At 32.1% G+C, this 24,368-nt stretch overlaps 1 protein-coding gene and 1 pseudogene across 1 annotated transcript; both read right to left on the bottom strand.

Moving 5' to 3' along the window:
- Positions 1-2,336, bottom strand: part of LOC109334490 — a 7,363-nt pseudogene extending 5,027 nt beyond the window's left edge.
- On the bottom strand, positions 18,345-23,162 carry LOC109334489. The gene is made up of 6 exons (XM_019570300.1): positions 23,031-23,162; positions 22,856-22,949; positions 21,714-21,976; positions 21,402-21,613; positions 20,258-20,522; positions 18,345-18,861 (listed from the first exon to the last, which is right to left on the bottom strand). Exons 2-6 carry the CDS (start codon positions 22,944-22,946, stop codon positions 18,568-18,570), a joined length of 1,125 nt encoding a protein of 374 aa, XP_019425845.1. The 5' UTR covers positions 22,947-22,949; positions 23,031-23,162; the 3' UTR covers positions 18,345-18,567.

Below are 24,368 nucleotides of genomic sequence, written 5' to 3'. Positions count from 1 at the left end.
GGATCTCCACAGGCAGATGCATCTCTCTACAGGAGTTTGATCAGGAGTCTTTTATATCTCACTGCCACTCGAATGAGAAGCTACAGAAGGACGATGGATCTCCACAGGCAGATGCATCTCTCTACAGGAGTTTGATCGGGAGTCTTCTATATCTCACTGCCACTCGACCAGATATCATGTATGCTACAAGTCTTCTATCAAGATTCATGCAAAGCCCGAGTCAAATCCACTTTGGAGTTGGAAAAAGAATTCTTAGATACTTACAAGGAACAAAAGAGTTCGGTATATGGTATAAGACCAACACCAACTCAACATTACACGGCTACACTGACAGTGATTGGGCAGGTTCGATGGATGACATGAAGAGCACATCTGGTTATGCCTTCTCACTTGGATCAGGAGTATTCTCTTGGGCGTCAAAGAAGCAAGCAATCATTGCACAATCAACAGCAGAAGCTGAGTATGTAGCAGCTGCAGAGACGACTAACCAAGCTATATGGCTTAGACGAATACTCAATGATATCGGAGATCAAGAGACGGAGCCTATGACAATCTATTGTGACAATAAATCGGCGACAGCAATAGCAAAGAATCCAGTCCATCACAACAGGACAAAACATATGGCAATTAAATATCATGTTGTCAGAGAAGCACGTGAGAATAAAGAAATAAAGCTCGAGTATTGCAAGACCGAAGATCAAATTGCTGACATATTCACTAAGGCATTACCAAAGCCAAATTTCGAGCAACTACGATCGATGCTAGGAGTTACAAAATTGTGCATCAAGGAGGAGGGATAAAATATTGATGCACACTTTCTAGAAGCTTCCACACTTGTGTAGAAACAAGTAGTGATGATTGTATCATAATATCTAGAATTATCCTAAGCTTCTAGTATATTCTATTATAGACATTTAGTATTATAATTAAAGAAGTATCTAGAAATCTTGAGGAAAATGTATACTAGATACTTATGGAACCATCTAGAAATTCACAAGTGTTGTAGAAAGCCTATAAATAGGCACTCACCCTTTATTTGTGAAGCATCCAAATAAGAAGCAAACTATTCTATGTTGTGTAGCTCCAAAGCTTCTCCACTTCTATTTTCACTATTATAATTTTCATTTCTAAAATACTATCAGTTATCTTTCACAATTTTACAACACTAAACTATTTTGACTTGAACTAGCCTAAAGTAGTAACGAATCCAAAAGTTCTGTTAATCCAAAATTGTTGTTTAATGGTACTATACAAAGCCTATAACAACAATGTGAATAAAAAAAGATTTCACTAACAAAAAGACATTTAACCTAGATAAATATACCTTTTAGGAGTGTACTTAAGACACCCCCAAACAACATGTCCACCGAGTGAGAAACCGGCTATGTAGAATTCGGACCCTAGTCTCAATTTATCAGCAAGTTCTTCTATATCTAGGGCCAGGCTCTTTGCTGTTAGATTTGGATCAGGATCGCTTTCCCCATAACCTGGTCAATCAAAGGATATAATGTAGACCCCCAAGTCCTCAACATCCTGGAAAAACACCATAAATTCAAGTAGGATAAAGTCCAAAGATATCAGGGAATGTTATGAAAGCAAAAGAAATTGGAAAAAAACGATCACAAATCATTACAGGTGATAAGGTTTTGGCAGCAACTACATCATGCCTGCAAGCATCAAAACCGTGGACATAGACGATTTTATTCTTGGCTGCATCTTTTGGGACACCATGCTCCTTGTATGCTAAATGTCTTCCGTCTCTTAGTTTGATTCTCGGAGCTGTAATATGTGGTCCATCAGGAGAGCCACATATCTTAGGAGGTGGAGGTCGAATAGCCTGATATGCCCGCGCTATAAAGCCAATAGGCAACACAGCTAATGTTGTTGGAAGAATTCCTGAAAGAATGCATTGGCAAATGCTTAAATTAAAAGAAAAAAAGTAGCAATTCGAAGATAAATACCTTTTTCCATTTTGCAGTCTTTGCTTCTAGCAAAAAAATATCAATACAGAGAAAGTGTTTACCTACTTTGCAACACATATAGGACTGGCTTTAATTTTCTTAGTAACAAACTAAAATTGGCAGTCAAGTGTAATTAAACTAAACTTAATGAAGGATCAATGTAATTTCGTTTCTCCATATATGATCAAAACAATAGATTAAAGTAAAAAATAAGGAGGGACCTGAAGGAAATGAAGTTTCTTTATTGGGTTTCTTGGTATGAGCACAAGTTGATTCAGCATAATTTTTTCTGTTGACTTCGGTTGCCATTTTCTAAGACCAAAAAAACAAGAATCATGAACATTTATTAAAGAAGAATGACTCACAAGTACAGATCTCAAGATTATATTAATTTCATGATTCTCACGCATAATATAAAACAAGGATACAAAGTCATATATGAATTATGTTATCATATCTACTCATTTCGTATACCTTTTGAGAGAGTTTTGGTATGATGGTCTTCCTCAATCAAATCATGAATTCCTTTTGGGACATTCGTTTTCTCTCTGACGAGGAGAGGTGAAAACTATTGGTGATTTGGTATCTTGGGAACCATAACCGTTCCTTATACGTTAACATATATCAAATATAGATGAGTGACATGGAACTTTTATGCAATGTGATCTCAAACATGTCTATTTCCAACTGGTCATTCTTTATTCTTTAGTGAGATCAATCCAAAGTCTTTATTTGCAACATAATAGTTACAGTAACAAGTTCAAAATAGAACAATAAACCATCAACTTTATTATGCATAAAAAATTATATAAAATCCAAAGTAAATCATAAAACATATAGACTATCACTAAACTAAGGTATCCTAAGGAATAACACTCATATGAGAAACATGTCCATGAAAGACTTTAGGTACCAAACCCTTAGTTAATGGATTAGCTAGCATAAAATTTGTCCCTATATGTTCTATGGAAATTTGTCTATTTTGAACACTTTTAACAACCAGAAACTTGATGTCATTAAACTTTGACATTGTAGAACTCCTATTATTATTGGAGTAAAGAACCGCAGACTTATTGTCACAATAAATTCTCGATGGTCTTTTAATGTCATCGACCACACATAAAGCAATAACAAAATTTCCGCAACCATATGTCATGGTCTAATGTTTCAAAACAGACCATGAACTCTGCAACCATGGTTGAAGGAGCTATGAGTGTCTATTTAGCAAACTTCCAAGAGATAGCTTCTTCAGCAAAGATAAACACATATCTAGAGGTGGAGTGTCTATTGTCCAAACATCCAACAAAGTCAGAGTCAGAGTACTCAATGATCTCTAAATTCTCATACCTCTGATAAGTGAGCATGTATTCTTTGTTCTCTTTAAGTAACACAAAATACGTTTGACTGCCTTCCAGTGATGCATTACAGGATTGCTCAAATATCTTCCCAAAACTCCCACGACAAACGCTATGTCGGGATGTGTACAAACTTGAACATACATTAGACTTCCTATTGCAGATGCATAGGGAATCCTTTGCATCTCGTTCTTTCAAGGTCATCTTTCGGGCACTGTTTTAGACTAACTTGTATCCCGTAGTTATAGAGGTATCCCCTAGTATACTGTCTTTCATGCCAAATATATCTAGGACTTTATCTATATAGCTTTCTTGGGACAACCTTAAGATACCTTGAGAGCGATCTCTTAGTATCTGAATACCTAATACAAAAGAAGTTTCCCCAAGATCTTTCATTTCGAAATTCGTCGTTTGAAATCTCTTGGTCTCATGCAATAGTCTCATATCACTACTCGCAAGTAGTATATCATCGATATATAATACCAGGAATATAAATTTACTCCTACTGAACCTTTGATACACACAATCACTAACTTTATTAGCCTTAAAACCATACTAGGTAATAACTTCATGAAAATTGTGATTCCATTGACGAGAAGCATATTTAAGGTCATAGATGGATTTTTTAATTTGCATATCATTGACTTTGAGTCAATTGATACAAAGTTTTCTGGTTGCACCATATAGATTGTTTTTTTAATGTCACAATTTAGAAACACATTCTTAACATCCATCTAATGTAGCTCAAAATAAAAATGAGCTACTAGTGCCAATTATTGTTCTAAAAGAATCCTTCAAAGATACTTGAGATAATGTTTCTTTATAATCATTGTCTTTTTCTAAGTGTAGCCTTTAACAACTAGACGAGCTTTATATCTTTCAATATTATCCTTCAAATCCATCTTGGGTTTAAATATCCACTTGCAACCAGTAGGTTCCGCACCTTCAGGTAATTCGACAAGATTCCAAACGTCATTATCATGCATAGACTTCATCTCATCCTTTATGGCATCTATCCACTTTTGAGAGTTGGAACTTTTCATGGTTTGACAGAAGTTCAATGGATCATCTCATGTTAACCCGATATCATCCTCGTGTTCTTGATGAAATATAATATAATTAGCAGGAATTGCATTTTTCCTCTCTCTAGTGGATCTCCTTAATGACACTTTTACTTCTTGAGGTTGTTGAATTTACTCTATAGGTACTTGAAGGGGAACCTAATTTGTTGTCTTGTTATGGAATATTGTTAGGAACAATATTCTGAACATTATATTCTATTATCGAAGTTATTCCATGAATGGTAATAAGCACAAGAACGTGTTCAACATTAGTGCATGTTCTTCCTCAAGGACAACATTCCTTATGTTATCTTCCTTCTCAAAATCAACTTCCTCAAGAAATCTTACATTTCCTGTCTAAAGAAAAGTCTTAAATTGGGATCATCAAATTCATAGCCCCGAGAGCGTTCAGCATAGCCAACAAGATAACATCTAACTATTTTTTTTTTTAAGTCCAGTTTTCTTTCATATGGCCTATAAGCTTGTGCCTCAACTGGACAACCCCAAATGTGCAAGTATTTTAAGTTTGATCTTTTATTACTCCAAAGCTCATATGAGGTTTTGTTAACTGTTTTATTTGGTGCCCTATTAAGGATGTAAATTGTGATCTTTAAAGCTCCCCAAAAGAGACTCTAGTAAGGACGATTTACTAATCATATTTCTCACCATTTCCTTAAGGGTTTCATCACTCAACAACACCCTTCATGCTAGGTTTGCTTGACATAGTATATGGTCGAACAATTCCATATTCTCTAAGGAAAAACACAAATAGTCATTTCATAACATCCTTATTGTTCTTTCTTTTCTTATTATGAGGGGTCATAGTCAAATGAGTAGTTTTCATCTTATCTCTCTACAGTCTATCTTTCTCTTGTATACAATACGATATAAACTCATTGAGAGATCATTTTTACTTCTGGGTATTATAGCTCACTTTGAATGACCCAAAGTGTGCAGGAAGCGATACCAAAACCAAGTGCACGAGCAAGTCATCACCAAGCTCTAACTTAAGTGACTTGAATTTTGATGCGAAATTAGACATCTCCATAATGTATTCCCTTATGTTCTCTTTGTCTTTATACTTCATGGAGATGAGTTTAGCCAAAAAGCTACTCGTCTCTGCCTTTTCATTTTTGGCAAAGTATGGTTATATTTCTTGAAGGAACTTTCTTGCACTTTGATCCTCAGAAATAGAGCCCCGAAACGCTTCTAGAATAGAGTTTTTCATGATCATTAGACACATTCGGTTAGAGTGTTCCCATTTCACAATTTTAACTTCATCGGCGATTTCCGAAGTAGAAATGGATTTCTCCTTCTAGACCTTAAAGTTTGTCCCATTCAGCAATGAGATGTTCTTAATTTGAGTAGAAATATTTGCAGCACTAGTAAAAGAACAGAGAAGTCAACGGAACAAAGAACAAAACAAATTGTAACCATTCTTGCAATTAAACTCACATCACGAGTTACCTAACACAACATTAATATTCAGTCTTTGGACAAAAATATTAACTTATAAGTGGTACACTCAATATAGTAATCAACATTGATAATCAGTTATATCAAACAATAAGCCTTTCTTTGGAATGACTTATTATTCACATGAAAAACCATATGATTATCACATATTTATTGCTACAAGTATGTTTGTAATTTGGGTCAAATAATAACCTTCCTTTGGGCCAATCACTAGTCGCATAAAATGAAAATATACAATTGACTTGATATTTTATATCAATCACTAATGGCATTCTTGTGTGTAATAATAGTCAAACATTGATCATAATGCATGTCAAATAATAAACATTTCTTTAGACTGATTTATCATTCACATATGCAACCTTATAATAATCACATGTTTGTATATAATTCGACCAAATAATAATCTTCCTTTGGGCCGATTAATACTCACATGTATACATATACGCACTAGCATCTACATTTACATTTACATTTATTATGAAGAATTCACAGAAATGATGTAACTTTGATGACTTCTTATTTAATAAGTTCACTTAAAATGTCAAACAATTTTATTTTCCAAAAGAAAAATCATTTAGTTGAGTTTGATTCAACAATTAATCCAAAATGTATATTATTTATATCCATATATAAATACATATATCTACTATAGCTTATTGGTAGCATTGCATCATTCCCATCACAAGGATCTGTGTTTCGAATTCCAGTGATGGTCCTTTTGAATTTTCCATTAAAAAATATATTACCATTTTATATATGACTAAACACGGAAGGGCACACTGTCCAAACGAAAGCAGTGCTTCAACAATAACAACCCTTAATAATGTAATCAGCCACCAACCAATGCAACAAACCATGAAGTGTTGTAATCATTTATACAAACAAGTCAGGTGATATATATATCAAATAAGACATGTTCCCATAATAGACTCATCACAAGATACCTAACACAACATCAATTTCTAGCCTTTGTATAGATAAATTAATTTGTAAGTGGTAATCTCAATGTAATGATCAAATATTAACAATTAGTTCTGTCTAACAATAGTCTTTCTTTGGACCGACTATTATTCACATAAAAACTTTATAATTGTAACATATTTATCATCATATGCATGTTATTATTTGCCCAAATTGCGTATTCCTTTGGAACGAACACATTTTGTATAAATAATCTCATATTCATTTGTGTAATTTTAATCAATTTCCACAATAAAGGTTACTTTAGCAATATATTGCATCAATTAATTCAAAAATAATTACCAGACAAAAGGAAAACAATATGGGTCCATTATAAAAAATTATGATCTTGAAATTAAAACTTTCAAATTTTATGATTAACAAATCTAAACCAATAATATAATTCCAAATAAAAAACGATATGTTACATATATATCAACACATAAAAATAGATGCAATGTTAATCAAATACAAAGTAGATCCAGAGTGAAAAGCATAAAAAGATATATGCAAATCATTATCAAAATTCTAAATCGAACATGATCATGCATATCTTAAAACATATATGTAACACTATATGTACACACTTTCACACACTAACAAAGTAAATGTATATATAATTTTAAACATTAACTGTAACCATTATATATATATTAACTTTAATTAGTACTTCCAAACATCACAACAACCTCAAGTATGAAACAATTATATATATATATATATATACACACTTTAATTCGCAATATATATATAAGGCCACGAATTCCATATTGTATATGTATAAAATAATAACATGTCTTAACTCATATATACATTATACATATATTTTAACAAATTGCAAAATTGTAAAGTGGCAAAAGCCAATGTCCAACCGTAAGACATTAGTGCACATATAATATACATATTGCATAACAGAGCCATAAAAGTTAATGCAATATTCATGCACATATATGAATATATACTTTAACACATGTTACAAGGATTCATAATATAAATTAATCATAATTCAAATAAGCGGAAGTGGATAAAAGTTATCCTCATTATTAATAAATACACAATTTTCATAACTAATGGTGGAAGCATAAAAATCCCCAAATTTGAAAAATTAAGGCTCATAAAAAAATTGGGGAAAAAAACATCGTTAATGGAGAACTATAAAATTCATAACCTAAGGGTTTGTTTGGGAATTGGATTTTGGAGGGGGGGGAAGGGAAAAGGAAGGCTTGGGCGCTTTTTCCTCGAGATTAAGCCTGCAAAGTACTTTAGAAGTGATATTTAGCCAATCGAAAAAGTTTTATAATCATACATACGTACATTTTCAACTATTTGAGGTGATTAAGTTGTTAAAGTGCCATAAATTTAGTGTAAAATGTAAGATCAAATATACACACAATATTCATGTTGGTTTGTTGTGCCATTCCTATCGAATAAGGGCACATGACCATGGCTAGGAGGGTAATTATACACACTATAATAACTTATAGGTCAATATACATATTATGATATCCATCTCACATGTACTATAGGTGAATAATAACTTATATGTTACTATTTACGTAATAATTATTTAAATATATATATATATATATATATGTATGTATGTTTATATATATATATATATATATATATATATATATATATTAATTAGAGGACAAATGTATGTTCTATTAATATATGAGTTTTATATACTATATTATTCACTATTCATATTTAATCATTATTAACTCTTCAAAAGAAAAGTAATAAAAATGAATGGTGGATGATATACTGAGTATATATAAATCTACACTTCATTAATTATTACATAATTAAACTTAAAAATTGGCTAGTTATCTTCAAATTCCTGCTACCTAAGTATTAGCAAGAAGATGTGGCTATGGGCTCATGAAAGCGGTAGCACATATATTGTCTCATGAAGGTGTGTTATTGCTTGTGGTTGATTGAAAAAAGATGTTTACATTAAAAATTTAATAATTAAGTATTTTTATTTACCAATCACGAGCATTAGCACACTAAGTAGTACATTTTTTTATGATAGAAGATGTTAGAAAGAAAATGATATTTAATGTTGTGTGTTATTCCATAGATTAGGAATGTTTAAAGACATGTATAGATGATACAACAATGATCCTATAATCATGCTAATAATTACAATTGTGATTCTAAATAATGCTAATGATAATTACAATATTTTTTGCATAATAATATACAGTAAACATATGTCATATGATATATGATAAAGTTAAGAGTCACCATATCATGACAATAGAGTCACGATCCCCTACAATGTGATATCATTAATTGTAGAATATTTATTTTCCTTAACTCCCCCTCTCAAATTAGAGGTGACATAATCATTTCAAGTGTGTCTCTCAGCATGTTGAATAATGTATGGATGAGAGGTTTAGTCAAGCAATCTGCAATTTGGTCACCTGTAGGAACATAGGCCACAATGACTTCGTTCTGTAGGACTTGATCATGTATATAATGCACCTCTATCTCAATATGTTTGGAACGAGCATGCATAATTGGATTGGATTGGATGAAATTGACTTAGCACTTAAGTTGTCACACCATAGGATTGGTTTTCTAGCATTGGTAACTTTAGTTCTTAGTAGTGATCTAAACCAAGCTACTTCTACTACAAGAGCATCCAAGATCCTATATTCTGATTTTTTGCTTAATCATGGCACCACTTTTTGTTTTCTTGAGTACCAAGAAACTAGTGTTTCACTAAGAAATACACATTGTCATGCCATGTATTTTCTATCATCAGCACTAGTGGCCCAATCTGCATCAAAAAATTCTATTATGTCAAGGTCATTTGAGGGTTTTATATGTAGGCATAGATCTATTGTGCCTTGGAGATATCTCAATATTCTTTTTATCTCTTGCTAGTGATCCATGGTAAGAGAACTCATGTATTGGCTGAGTTTATTGTCAGCAAAGGCAATATCAGGTCTTGTGTTAGTCAGATATTGCAATGCACCTATGGCTTGTCTATACAAAGTAGGATTGGACATTTGTTCCCCATGAGTAGTGAATTGCCTACCAGATAGGTTGGTGTTGGACAAACAGAAACTTTCTCAATGTTGATCTTCCTGAGTATATATCTTATGTACTTTGTTTGCTTTAGATACATTCCATTATCATTTATGTGAACCTCTTAGGCTTGTAAATCCCATCTTTGCTTCTAGTGCGCTTCCAATGAGTGTTGGTGTTGTCTTGATGACTTTGTTGATTAATCTCATGTGTAGTTTGACTACTACTCTCCACTAGTTCTGCTGAGGTTGAATCATCTGCTTCATTTTCTCTTCGTGTGTTGTTATCATCATTAGAAAAGGATTCACTGAGAGCTAGTTGGCCTTCACTTGTATCATTGTTTGCTGAATTGTCAGTTGGACTCTGTTCCTAATGGTTGACCATATTATTGTTCGGTTTAGTTGTGTTTTTTATAATGGTACTTGTAGGACAAGTAGGAAGCACAATAGATCTATTTTCAGTTAGTCTCTTTAATGGATTTCTTGTGTCAATGAAGCCATCAAGGAAGGGAAAGTAATTCTCATTGAAGATCACATGTCTTGACACAAAAATTCTCCCATGAGAGTTGATGCACTTGTATTCTTTGTGTGAATTACTATAACCTAGGAATACACACCTAGTTGTATAAAATTGAAGCTTGTGTTGATTGTATTGTTTTAGACAAGGGTACTAGCCACAACCAAATGGTTTCAAGTCCTCATAGTTGGGTTATTTCTCGAAAACTAAGAAGTATGGGCTTTTATTTGGATTTATCGATGATGACAATCTATTGACTAGGTAGACAACAATTGAAAAAGCTTCCCACCAGTATTGTAAGGGAATTTTAGGCTTACTAATAGTGTTGGTCCTAGTTCGACAATATTCATATGATTTTTTTCAGCCCTGTCATTTGTTAAAAGGTGTAAGGACAAGACATTCTAAATATAATTCTTGTTTTTTATTGCGGTTGTATGGAAGTAAAGTGTATGGATTGCTCACGGTTGGAATTGTGTTTAGTGTTTATGATTGGTTTGAGAATATGGAAAATATTTGGAAGGGAATGGCGCCACAAACAATAGGATGTTTAATAAGCCTTGTGAAGTTCGCCACAAGAGAATGATACTCTTGCTAAGAACAAGGGTTCTTGACTCAGTCAAGGAGCTAAGAGAAAACTCACTAACAATGGTTATTCAACTAAAATTCAATCTACTTTATTCATTGGTGCATTCGGTTCATATATAGAGAAAAAACTTAGGCTAAATTGCCATAAAAAAGGAATGAAAAGATAAACTAATCCTATCTAATCTCAAATATAATCTTTATGTGTTGGCTGAGTGGTGATGCTATATTTGATTTGAGTTTGCCTTGATGAAAGGTTGAGATAATTTCCTTTATCTTCATGTCAATGATATGATTTAGCCTCCTTTTGATTGAGCTTAGGTTGCTCTTTTGGTGCTTGGCCGAAAATTAGATTAGGAGTTTCTTATCTCATGAAAATTAGATCCTCCTTGATTTTAGTCGTGTTGAGTTGGTCTCCCTTGTTTTTAGCCATGTGGTTTTGGCTCTTAGATTCCCTCCAAGCTTCATCAATATATTCTATCCCCTTGCTCTATCTCTAATGTGTAGTCGTGCCTCCTTCCTAAAAGACATAAACCTTAATTAGAAACAAATGTAATTAAATGAAATCCATTTAAAGACATGATAAATAAAAGTCCTAATCTAGTGTGGGTTAAGAAAACTTCCCACTTATTTATGGTTCTAATTACTAATTTAAGAACTAAAGAGGTCAAGGTGGATCCTTCCTTAGGTCGTGGCCTTCTCTGAGCCCTTCATTAAGACTTATGCAATTTAAAGTCTTCTCTTCATGCTTGGTCCCATTTGCACTTGTTTCCATGATGGAGAATATGAGTTATCGAAGTGCTTCTTGGACCTTTTTGGTCCTTGCCCTAGTCATAGTTCCTCCTAAGCCATGTAAAGGATCTTCAATGATGTTATGTCTCAATGGGTTTACATTACCAAGCATCAGTATGAATTAAATATAAAGTTTCCTTAATGTGTGAGGAAAAAGATTTGAAAGGAATTTAGTGTAGTTTGCCAAATTGACAAGCTTAACAGAATGTTAATGTGTCACTAGATGATATCTTCACATTATAGTACTTCAACACCTTTTTTCTATAACCTTATTATTGGGATGTCCAAGCTTTCTATGCATGTTTTCCTTGAGAGACATGTAGGTACAAGAGTCTTTATTGACACAAAGTTGATATAGGTCATTTTTAAGTTTCCCATTTAGAAGTGCCTTCCCTGACATTTTGTCCTTCACAAAGCAACATTTTTTATCAAATTCAACAAGTATTATTATTAGCAGTTAGCTGAGATATACTAAATAAATTTTTGGTGATTTATATTACATACAGCACATCATGGAGGTTGGGGTTACATAATTTGGTTGAACCTGAAGCCATTACTTTCGATCTCTCGCCATTACCAACTAGCAAGGAATCTTTACCATTCTTTACACGAAGGTCTTGGATTTTGTTAGTTTAGTGTGTCACATGATTGCTAGCTCCACTGTCAAAGTACCAATCATGGTCCTGATCATGATAGGGTGAGGCTATGTATGCACTGAGTCCCTTATTTCTCACCTTCAACATAGTGATTCTTTCATGTATAGGACTTATCAAAATGATAATAACATTGTACTACAGTATGCCCAATTCTGTTGCATACCTGTCACGTTGATTTTGACATCCTACATCTTCATTTGCCACCTCTCATGTCTCGAGAGTTAAATCCTCTCCAATTATCCCGTGATCCAAATATGTTGTCTTTAGGCTCATTTTTGCTAGCAAAGATTGCAGATGCATTCAGGTTGAGGCTACTAAAGTTATTGAGTTGTTCCAATATACTTTCAAAGGCTAGTAATTGGGTTTGCAAATCAACCCAACTGATGTTGATATGGTCAGACAATTTAACTACCACTGGATTGTATTTAGAATCTAACCTGTTTAGTGTCTGAATCATCATATCAGGGCTAAAGATGGGTGATCCTACCAGTTTTAACTTGATAGCGAGATTCTTCATCTTAGAAAGTCATTGCTCCATCTTCATCTCTCCTTTGCATTGGTTGTGAAATTTTGATTTTAGGTAGATGATCTTTGATATGGTGTGTGCACCTACAAGGCTTTGAGCTTCATCCAAAAGTTCCTTGGAGGTTTCACAATGTAGCATCTGAGTTGCAGCATCAATTGACATAGAATTCATCATCCATCCTAAGAGGGTTTGATCATGTGTTTGCCAATCCTCATAGTTAGGATTGAATTTCTTGGTTGTATCATCTATGGTAATGAACTGTTCTGGATATTCTTTTGTCCCTAGAATATAGCCATTGACTTTGCAGCCTCTAATCAATGGTGAGACCAATGATTTCCATAGAGGATAGTTATCTTTGTCTAGGTTGATAGAAAATGTTGAAGGAAAGCCATTTTTCTAGTTTGAGTTTGTAGCAGAGGACATGATTGATTTGGTTGGATCAAAAGCCTTCAAGCTTAAGTGCTCTGAAACGTAAGAAAGATAATGATATTGAATGTTGTATGTTATTCTATATATTAGGAATTTTTAAATACATGTAGAGATGATACAACTATGATCCTAGAATCATACTAATAATTACAATTATGATTCTAAATGATGTTAATGATAATTACAATAATTATTGGACAATAATAGAAAGTAAATATGGCGTGTGATATATATTGAGGAATTATCATATCATGACAATAGAGTCATAAACCCTTACCATGTAATATCATTAATTGTAGGATATTTACTTTCTCTAACTATTTCCACCCCATGAAAGCATGAGAAATGAGAGAATTGAATTTGATTTAAATAGAGTTCATGTGACTCTCGGACAGTGGCGGATCTTGATCTGACCTTTAGGAGGGGCAGCAATATTTAATTACTATTAATAACTAAAATTAATTTAATAACGAAAAATATATATAAGCATGCATAATTGGACTAGAGGTAAAAAAAATTAGGTATTTCCTTTTCATATAAATCATTATGTTGTCCGCAAGAAATTTATCTTCTATCTTAATACATAATTTTGTTTGGTTGTCGTCATTGCTAAATAAGATATTTATATAGTAGTTGAACCACAATAGCCAAAATAAGACAAATAACTTGATAAAACAAGACATGACTAAAGGCATATGGTTTAGAAATTTTCAAACTTAGAATGACTAATGACTTCAAGAAAAAATGTTGAAATTGATATTCTAAACTAATCTTTTGTTGCTCATTGAAATTTATAGTATAAAATTTTTGGACAAAAAATACATATTATCATATTAAATGACATATAAGCATCCTTAGGGTATATATTATGAGTACATACATAATCTTTTTATCAAGTATAAAATCATTACGAACTCAAATAAAATCATATTATTATAAGCAACATCATCATCTATATGCATAAGAGAATTTGATCCATCATGTATAATTTTTAGAAAAGCAGTGATCCACTTATCCAATAGTAAGTTTTTTAAACTTAGTCCCCATCTTAGCCATCAATTATAGGGAAATATAATTGTTTCAATTAGTGAGTAGATCTAAATCATTAGATATCCATAGAATTGATAACTATGATGTGGAGGAAGTTTAAAAAACTTACTCTTGGAGCAAGTGAATCTCCACTCTTTTTAGAATGACCATACAAATTGCATTATGTTTATTTATCAAGCTACAAATTAAATAAATATGTGAGTTCCGACTAGTATTTTCATAAAGACGTTATTTGGGTATAGGTAAAGGAATTACATATGTTATTCCAAAAAATGTGTCACTCCATGTGTCATTTTTTATAATTAAAAGTTTAATAATTAACTATTTTTCTAGTTAATTACAATAAGTGACATACTTTGTGAGGACAACAAATGTATTCCCTTAAAAAAATATTTTAATAAAATATTTTAGAAAAATTTAGGGGAGCAGCTGCCCCAGCTGCCTTTTCAAACATCTGCCCCTACTGTTGGATTACGATCTTTCTTTATGACTGAATTGGATACCCCTACTTTATAAGATAAGCCTTGGCTGATGTTCTACAAAATGCTTAATGGAGTTTAAATGTCTATGTGGACCTCTTTTCTAATTACCCGTAGTTGATGAAATTGCTTTAAATTAGTGCTCAAGAGGTATCAAAATCATTCGCAATTCATATTTCATCCAAATTCATCCTAATTAATTTTATCCAAATTCATTTGTTAGAGTTAATGAATATAATCTAATAGATAATATTGATAATGGATAGACTGAGTATCCATCCAAATGAATATCCGTAGATATATCATTTGGATGGATACTCAATCCATCCAAAAACAAAATTTTAAAAAATAATTCTTTTGCTTTTCAATTTCATTAAATATTTAAGAAAACTAAATTTAAGCAAACTCATCTATCATATCCACTCTCACTTTTAATATTTATCATTTATAAGACATGTGTATATAGTTAATATTAAAAGTTTATTCTAAAGTACATAACATATATAAATATGATAAAAAATGTATGTACTAACGATGTATGGGTTTTATACAGTATCAAATTATAGTTAATCAATTATAATTGACTCTTCAAAAAAAAGTTACTCAAATGAGTGGTGAACGATATAGTGATTATGTATAAATCTTTACACTCACAGTACATATGTATTACACTCTATAAATTTGTTAAATTTTTTACACCTAGAACCTTAAACGTCACATGCTTGTAAAATATTGTAAAAATGATTGTTTTAAAAGTTAAAAAGGTACTTTTTTAAATAATCACTTTCTAAAAATTAGTATTTTAAAAATTGATTTTTAAAAGTGTTTTTTTTTAAACGTGGTTTTAAAAAATATTTTATTGAAATTTTCTTCAATAATGTTTTAGATCTAATAAAAAACAAATGGATTGAATATTCATTCATCTAAATCCATAACAATGGAGTCATGGATAAATTGGATGAATTGTATTCCATTAGATATTGATGGATAGATAACTTAAAATATAGTTTAAATGAATTTATATGGATTGATGGATCGTTTTTCGTCCATCCATATCAAAATCCATCCAAACTTATTCATTTGTCACCCTCAAATGAAGCTTTGATTTTTGATACTAAAGTGTGAACTATATTCTCAAAACTCTTATCATAGAATACATATTCGATCTTAAAATGTATATCATCTTCATGTATTATTTTTTGTGATTGATCATAAAATTACTTAATTATTATATTTTTAATTTAAATATATTTTTATAACTAATCATAAAAAAATGACATATGAAGTAAGACATTTTTTAGAACAATTAATATGTTCCTCGTGGGTTTGTTTTTGTTAGTTTGTGAGAATCAAATTGACATGTAAGAGTTGGAGGAAGCTTTAGGAATTGTAATTCAGAAGTGTTCGACCAAAGTGATTAGAGTGGCCTATCATTCTGACTTCACGTTTTAGAGTCCTACACATTCATTCCATCAATTATCCAAAGGTTAATTGTTGGGTGTAATATAGCTATATACTATCCATGTAAAAATTTATACACATTCAATACATTATTCATTACTAATTTATATCACTTTTGGAAGAGTAAATAATAATTAAACAAAAAATATTAAAATATACAATAATAATATATAAAACTAATATATTTACATACATTTTAAGTGGGCCAACTCAAGCCCGCACACTAAATCGATGTGCTTAGAGTCCTAAAAAACTTACAAATGTCATTTTGGTTTGGTCCAGTAAGGCTGGAACCCATCATGCTCTAAGCTGGCAATTAATGATGGATAAAAAAAACTTGTCCTATCAAAGATCAATGGATGATTTTTGGTCCAACCCAATCATGATGTTACCCCAATCGCAATGCCTGAATTATAACCTCAACCCACAATATAATTATGACTCTAGCCATTAACCTGGAATGATAATTAAAATAAATCTCTCAAAATGATGAATCTAAGATTTGAATTTTTGAACCTTTCACTTGATCATTTTGAGGTTTTCATGTCTATTTTCTCTTCCTTCCTTTTTAATTGAAATGGAAGGGGAAAAAGTAAAACAAACTAGTTAAGGGCTGAAAACTTAAACCATGCTCAAACCAGACAATTTAATCGAAAGCAAATGAGTTTAAGTCATGGCTTGTGAGAATGTTCACACCCTCCTGTCCTGCCTTTGAAACTAAAACAAAAACAGCCACAAGCACCAAATCCTAATTACTTTAAGTCCATATCTTTGTTAACTCGGTGATGCTCATGCATACATTTGTTTGTGTTTTCAGGCTTCTCTAGTTGTTATGAACTTCAAAATAATGGAGAGCATTACATTTGCTTGAAATTCCAATGAGTGTTAGGAGAACAACTAGGTAACCAATATAATAAATGTTAAAAAAATTAATGTATCGTTTTATAATAAAATATTTCCTCTACAGATTTTGTCATTTTTAGGGTAGATTATTTTAATGAAAAATGACATAATCTCATAAATTGTCATTTGTGACAAAGTTATACTTATTTATTAATAATTAGTTTACAAGTGACACATCATTTCTTGAATATTTATAGAAAAATATATCATTACTTTATTTTTATTTTTTTAGTAAAGACCCAATTATTTACAAATTTTATTGATATAGTCTTTTTTAGTCCCAAAAGATTGTAGGCATTGGATAAGGCGTGCATCAATTAATAATGTGTGTTTGGCCTCACCGTTTTTCCTGTGTTACTTCACAAATAATATTAGCTATTGCTCATTCTTTAGCATGCAACCTAATGTAAATAAAATTGAAAAATGTGTATATCAGTTCTTGGAAAATTTTATCCCCATCTACATTAATTAGTTTATACATATCCTACATTTACTAACTTCACTATTTAATACAAAGTAAATATTCTAACTCATCATTTTATAATAATTTGCAATGCTTCACCAATAATTTAAGATTAACTTCGAAAACTTTTAAGATCAAATTATGCAGCAGACATGCATAAGAATGAATGGAAATATGAGCTTTATAAAAGAGCAAATTTAGTCGAAAATCCCCATAATGTAACCGATAGAACTATGTTTTGGTCATTCAGTCTCCCCAATAGTGAGAAAATAAATGAACACGGTCAACACACTATTTCCTATCATTTTTGAAGATTGTTATTGCAAAGGGTTACTTGTTTACAAAATGTGTAATATACAAGTACAATTCTAATTTCACTAACTCCACCATGTAGAACAAACATATACCTTATCAGCTATTTAATGAAGTGCATGCAGGCAGATAATGCCTAGTTAACAATTATGACCATTACATTCACCATAGTTAGAGCACTTTGTATGCTATATCGAAATACTCCAACATTGGTAAAAGTAATTCATCTTTCAAACAAAGCTGTGGTCTAGTATACAAGGTTCTTTCTTATGGTTGGGATCATAAATGTATGCAACCTTACCCCATAAATAATGATCTGTTTCCAAAATTTAAACATGTAATCTTACCATTACACAAGCTCACCCTCAAAACAACAAAATTCATCTTTAATTATTAAATAGCAACCTTATTCTCCCTACAATTGGTATGAAAATTTTAAAAAGATAATCCACAACAAATGTCCCATAATCAACATTTTTTGAAGTCCCCTCAAGAGAAATGCCAAATGTTGTCCTGCGATAATCAGTTACATATAGAAGCCTACTTCCCAAGTAACAGTGACTTAATAAAAGTATCAGCCATACCATTAGCATGAGGGAAGAAGTGACCAGCACCTTGAAGTTCATGATAGTGAATCCATGGAAGTTTTTCTGCAATGTAGCGTTGCGCTTCAACAGGCACCAACATATCTTCATCTCCTTGCCAAAGATGGATTGAACCTTCATTATTAGGAAATGGGTTTTCCAGATCCACAGGACTAAATTCCCAGTTACCAAATCCAACATTTAAGTCACTGTGGAGGGTTTCATAAACTCCTTGTTGTTTTACCTGAGCCTATAGAAGGCATAGACAAACAATAATAATGTAGATAGCATAAGAGAAATCATTTAGTGAGAGATAGACCACTATATAATTCTATGCAAGCTCGATTAAAACAAAGTTATTGAGAAATTAGATGGTACTACAACAATAACAACGACAACAATGACAACCATAGGGCAAATGCATAGAAAAGAGGGTAGAGTCGCGCCTTAGGTGGTTTGGATATGTGTGGAGGAGACTGATATAAGCACATGTAAGGAGAGTAGATCAAATGGAAGCCAATCCAATTCCTAGAGGAAGAGGGAGGCCAAAAAACCATAGGGGAAATAATAAAGAAAGACTTAGAGCTTAATGTTTTAACAAAGAACATGATTTATGATAGAGCATTATTGCAAACTTTATGACGTCGTTCGATCCATGTAGCCAACCCCACCTAGTGGGATAAAGACTTGGTTGTTGCTGTTATTGTGTATATAAACTCATGTGACAACTAATTTTTTATGAGTGGATGCATTTACCTTAAAGAAGGGTACTCATACAAGTAAAACTTTGTTTTTTGCCTTTGTCAAATAAATGTAAAATCAAATACCAAAATGACAAACTAACCAAGCATTATCCAGTTAAACAATGTCAATGTACCAAGTCTATTTGCTTCAACATGAATATAGCATGCAGTTTATCCAAGGGAGATCCATCATAAGTTGAGAAAAACTCTTAATAAAAAGGATTCATAAAATCAAGAAATATCAGGCAGTTTATCCAAGGGAAGGGGAAAGAAAAATGATAAAAAACAAGACAACATTGAAAGCCAAACTCACCAAGCCACAGTAGCATTTCTTTGATACTTTTATTCAATATTAAATAAGCAATGTATGAGATTTTAAAAAAGATAACAGGAAAACACATGATAGAATAATGAAGAATTCTCAGGAGCAATGCACCAAAGGCCAAGAACATAAACAAACATTTTTCCTCTTGGATAAAATGTAATATATTTACTACACAAAATGTTTGTCCTGTAATCTATTTATTATGCTTCTAATTCACAAAATGTTATCAACAAAAAAAGATTTCAAAGTACCTCAAAAATAAGTTACAAAGAATCTGAAACTCCAACATACAAAGTAGTTAGAATTGTGCACCACTGATTTCAACAGATGTGGACATTCACATGCATCATTAAACAGGTAGAGAAACACATTTTCAATGATTACCAAACTCCTAGAGGATAAGTTCCACAGCCTGACAGTTGGCGCTAGTTCTGATCTTAGGCGCAACAACCACCAACAAATATCAAAATCAATTCTCATGAATTAACCAACCAATATAAATCACTTTCTTTATTGCATTTAGGTTATAAATTAAAAACCTAGAATTCTTGCAACCACCTAAAACGCCATATATGTACCTTATAACTCTGTCTATCAGATCTCTTAGACACAAGTTCTATGTCTTGAGAGGAAAGAATATCCACACTTCCAGCAATTAAACTAGATGATGGGAACCATTGTTGTGTGTTCCACCAATAAGTTAGCCATGGTGTATAGTGAGCAACACGAAGTGTCCATTGGTCTTGAAGTTTTTGCTTATAAAAGACTTCACTGGTTAAGTTTATAGGAAGACCAGGCCACCAATAGTTAATAGGTGGGGCTACAAGAATTGCACCTGCCAACCTGTCAGCATTGAAATATGAGGAAGATTTTGGTTAAAACACGAGGAAGAGGGGAAAACTAAACTCATGTGCTAAAATATCATAGTTTCATAGGTTGGTATAGTTGAACTTACCTTAACAGGTGTATTTCCTATTTTATCAGGGCCATTTTAATAATTTCTTGTTGTTTGGGTCTTTAAGTTTTGTATGGACTTAGTTTATGAGTTTGTGATAGATAGATGTTACTTTTCTATCAGTGGCTGATTATAAACGTAGGTCAATGAGTTACTTGGGTAATAAGTTTTGGCTATATATATAATATCCACCTCTTCAAAAGAATAATGTAAGTTTTATAGGATTTTAGGAAGAGAAAAATATGTGTTCATTTTTAATTTAGAAATGAGTTGAGTACTTGAGTTTTGTAGTCTGAAGGATACATAGATTGGTGGTGGGTTGAAGGGAAAATAGTGTACATGAGTTATGTATATGCATATTTCTAGGCATCACGACCAATTTACATAGTCTATACAAGTCTCTGGTATTCTACGACTTTCTTTCATTTTATACCGAGTCCTTCTAGCTGGTAGTTTCTTCGAACTATTACCACCATGACAGCTAGTCTAGAAGCTTATTAAATCACATAACCTTTTCCCTTCTATTCTCCTCTATTCTCTGCAATTCAACTTCCCATTAGATTTGTTATCTTAAGCAGCCACAGTTATACTTCACAATTTCACAACACTAAACTATTTTTACTTGAACTAGCTTAAGGTAGTAATGAAGCCTAAAGTTCTATTCATCCAAAATTGTTGTTTAATGGTACTATGCAAAGCCTATAACAACCATGTGAATAAAAAAACCTTTTCATGAACAAAAAGACATTTGACCTGGATAAATATACCTTTTAGGGATGTACTTAAGACACCCCCATACAGCATGCCCACCGAGTGAGAAACCGGTTATGAAGAATTTGGACCCTAATTCCAATTTATCAGCAAGTTCTTCTATATCTAGGGCCAGACTCTTTAATGTTCGATTTGGATCAGGATCGCTTTCCCCATAACCTGGTCTATCAAAGGATACAATGTAGACCCCCAAGTCCTCAGCAACATCCTGGAAAAAACACCATAAATTCAAGTAGGACAAAGTTTAAAGATATCAGGAAATGTTATGAAAGCAAAAGAAATTGGAAAAAACAATCACAAATCATTACAGGTGATAAGGTTTTGGCAACAACTGCATCGTGCCTGAAAGAATCAAAACCATGGACGTAGATGATTTTATTCTTGGCTGCATCTTTTGGGACACCATGCTCCTGGTATGCTAAATGTCTTCCGTCTCTTAGTTTAATTCTCGGAGCTGTAATATGCGGTCCATGGGGAGAGCCACATATCTTGGGAGGAGGAGGTTGAATAGCCTGATACGCCCATGCTACAAAGCTAATGAGCAACACAGCTAATGTTGTTCGAAGAATTCCTGAAAGAATGCAACGGCAAATGCATAAATTAAAAGAAAAAAATAGCAATTCGAAGATAAATACCTTTTTTCCGGTTTGCAGTCTTTGCTCTAGCAAAAAAATATCAATACAGAGAAAGTTTTCACCTACTTTGTAACACACGTTGGACTGGCTTTAATTTTCTTACTAACAAACTAAAATTGGAGCCCACTGCACGAGGCTCCCTGAGCCGCCCTTTTTAGTTTGCCAGTAAGAAAATTAAAGTTATTCCTAAATGTGCTGCAAACAGTAGAAAGGTGAAAAACTCCCATCATAAATCATGAAAAACAAGCTCAAGCAAATGCCACATGAATGTACCAACCACAGTTCATGACTTCATTTGCAGCCTTACTGTTTAATAGAAACACGCAAGACTGTTCACTTTATATATCCAAAACAATGATCTGCATTCTGCATCTATCTATATCTAAATTACTGCTAGACAGAACTCTGCTAATAAATAAAAAGTTGGCTAGTGATCCATTTTGTTTGTATCCCTTACAAATGCTTCCTGAAGTATCCACATTTATATTTTCATGTTTGCTTGCCATTTGACCTGAACATCACAGGTTCAAATCCTAGAAACAACTTCTTCGCTTATGTACATCTACCCTCTCCGAACATCACCAGGTGAGAGCCTCGTAATTACATCGGACTCCCTTATGTTTTGACTTAATTACAGTCTATAAACTACATTCATTTCCTTAAGACCGTTGTAATTTCTCCTGGATGTAATTAAACTAATAGAATAGAATAAATAATCAGAACCCACTTTTCTTTCCCGCTCCGATTCAATTATATGCAAATCCATTATGATAAGTTAAGAGAAGATTTGCGATAATAAAGAAAGAGGGAAGGACCTAAAGGGAATGAAGATTTTTTTACGGGTTTCCTGGTATGAGCACGAGCTGATGCAGCAGAAATTTTTCTGTTGACTCCTCCTGTTGCCATTTTCTGACACCAAAAGACAAAGAAAAAGAAGAATCAGAAACAATTATACAGAGTTACAGATCTCAATTAACTGTAACAGCTTACCTTCCTTATGTGTATCTGAGATTGGGATTTGAGAGCAGTGTTATTTAGATCTACACACTGATGGCAGTGGTAGGAGGAACTTCCGAGGTGGATAATCTTCTGTTCTTTGAAAAACAAAATTCGATTATTTGTACGATTTTGTATGGTTTAAGTTTTAGAAATTCTAGAGTAAATTAAACATCTCATAACTTTTTTATGGAAATTATATAAATTATCACTTTAATTTTATTTACATTATACCGATATAAGTGTAATATCTTAAACAAAAAATGATAATAAATATAATTAAATAAAACAAAATACAATATTTTGTAGATATAAATCTAAATAGTATAAGAGCCAGCACATTTTCATTATTTGTTATTTGTTACAATATAGTATAAGAGATTGACTCTAGAACTCTTTGGACTTCTCTCCACAATATATATTGTATAACTTAATTACACTTATCATCATTAATACTTAAAATATCACACTTATCTCTCGTGTGTGGTAGTGAGTGTAATTATGTACATAAGTTAGGAGTTATTTAAGTATGTATACAAAATTTAGATGATTTGTATAATTTTACTAAAAAGTTATAGGTGTAACAGTAATTTACTCTAAATTTTAAATTTTTGGGTTTAAAATGAGCTACCACCCACATTTGATATTGTTATATAAAGTGTGGTGATATAAAAAATTGGGGTAAGAGTTTTTTATTGTGTCAGTATATCATTCATAATTCATAGTTAATATTATTGACTTTTAGTAATATAAGTAATGCAAATAAATAGTAAATAATATATTAATTGTATATGAAAATTTCATATTGAAAATGTCTAGATATTTGATGACCTAACAAATTCTACTATTAGACCGTAACACATTAGCTTTGATATGTGATCCTTAGGTTCATGAGACCATGAAATTATTGACCCTTAAGTTTAAGTGCTCTTACAATATTTTATTTTTCCTAAAGAGAGCATCCCACAACTCAAACTTCTGGTGCCACTGATTTATTAACATGATGAAACTTAGGTAAGTTCATGTACCAGAATATAGATAAAGTAATCATGCAATAATTAATAAAAATATAAACAGTTTCAATTATAGAAAAAAAAAAATTGGTACATAAAATATTAAACAATGTTATGGTTATTTAATTTTTTTAATCATTTTCAATTATAGAAAAAAATATTAAACAATTTCAATTATAGAAAAACATGCTACGTGTATTTAATAAATTTTAAAATAACATCACTTCATTCATTAAGTCTGTTTTACAAACTCACTTAGTAAACAATCAATAAAACAAAATGTATTGGGAGGACAATTTAGTTATACTATCTTTCTCAA

The sequence above is a fragment of the Lupinus angustifolius genome, chromosome LG19 (genome assembly GCF_001865875.1).
Source record: "Lupinus angustifolius cultivar Tanjil chromosome LG19, LupAngTanjil_v1.0, whole genome shotgun sequence".
NCBI lineage: Eukaryota > Viridiplantae > Streptophyta > Magnoliopsida > Fabales > Fabaceae > Lupinus > Lupinus angustifolius.
Note: the sequence above shows the minus strand (reverse complement) of the source record. Positions and strands in the feature narration are given on the sequence as shown.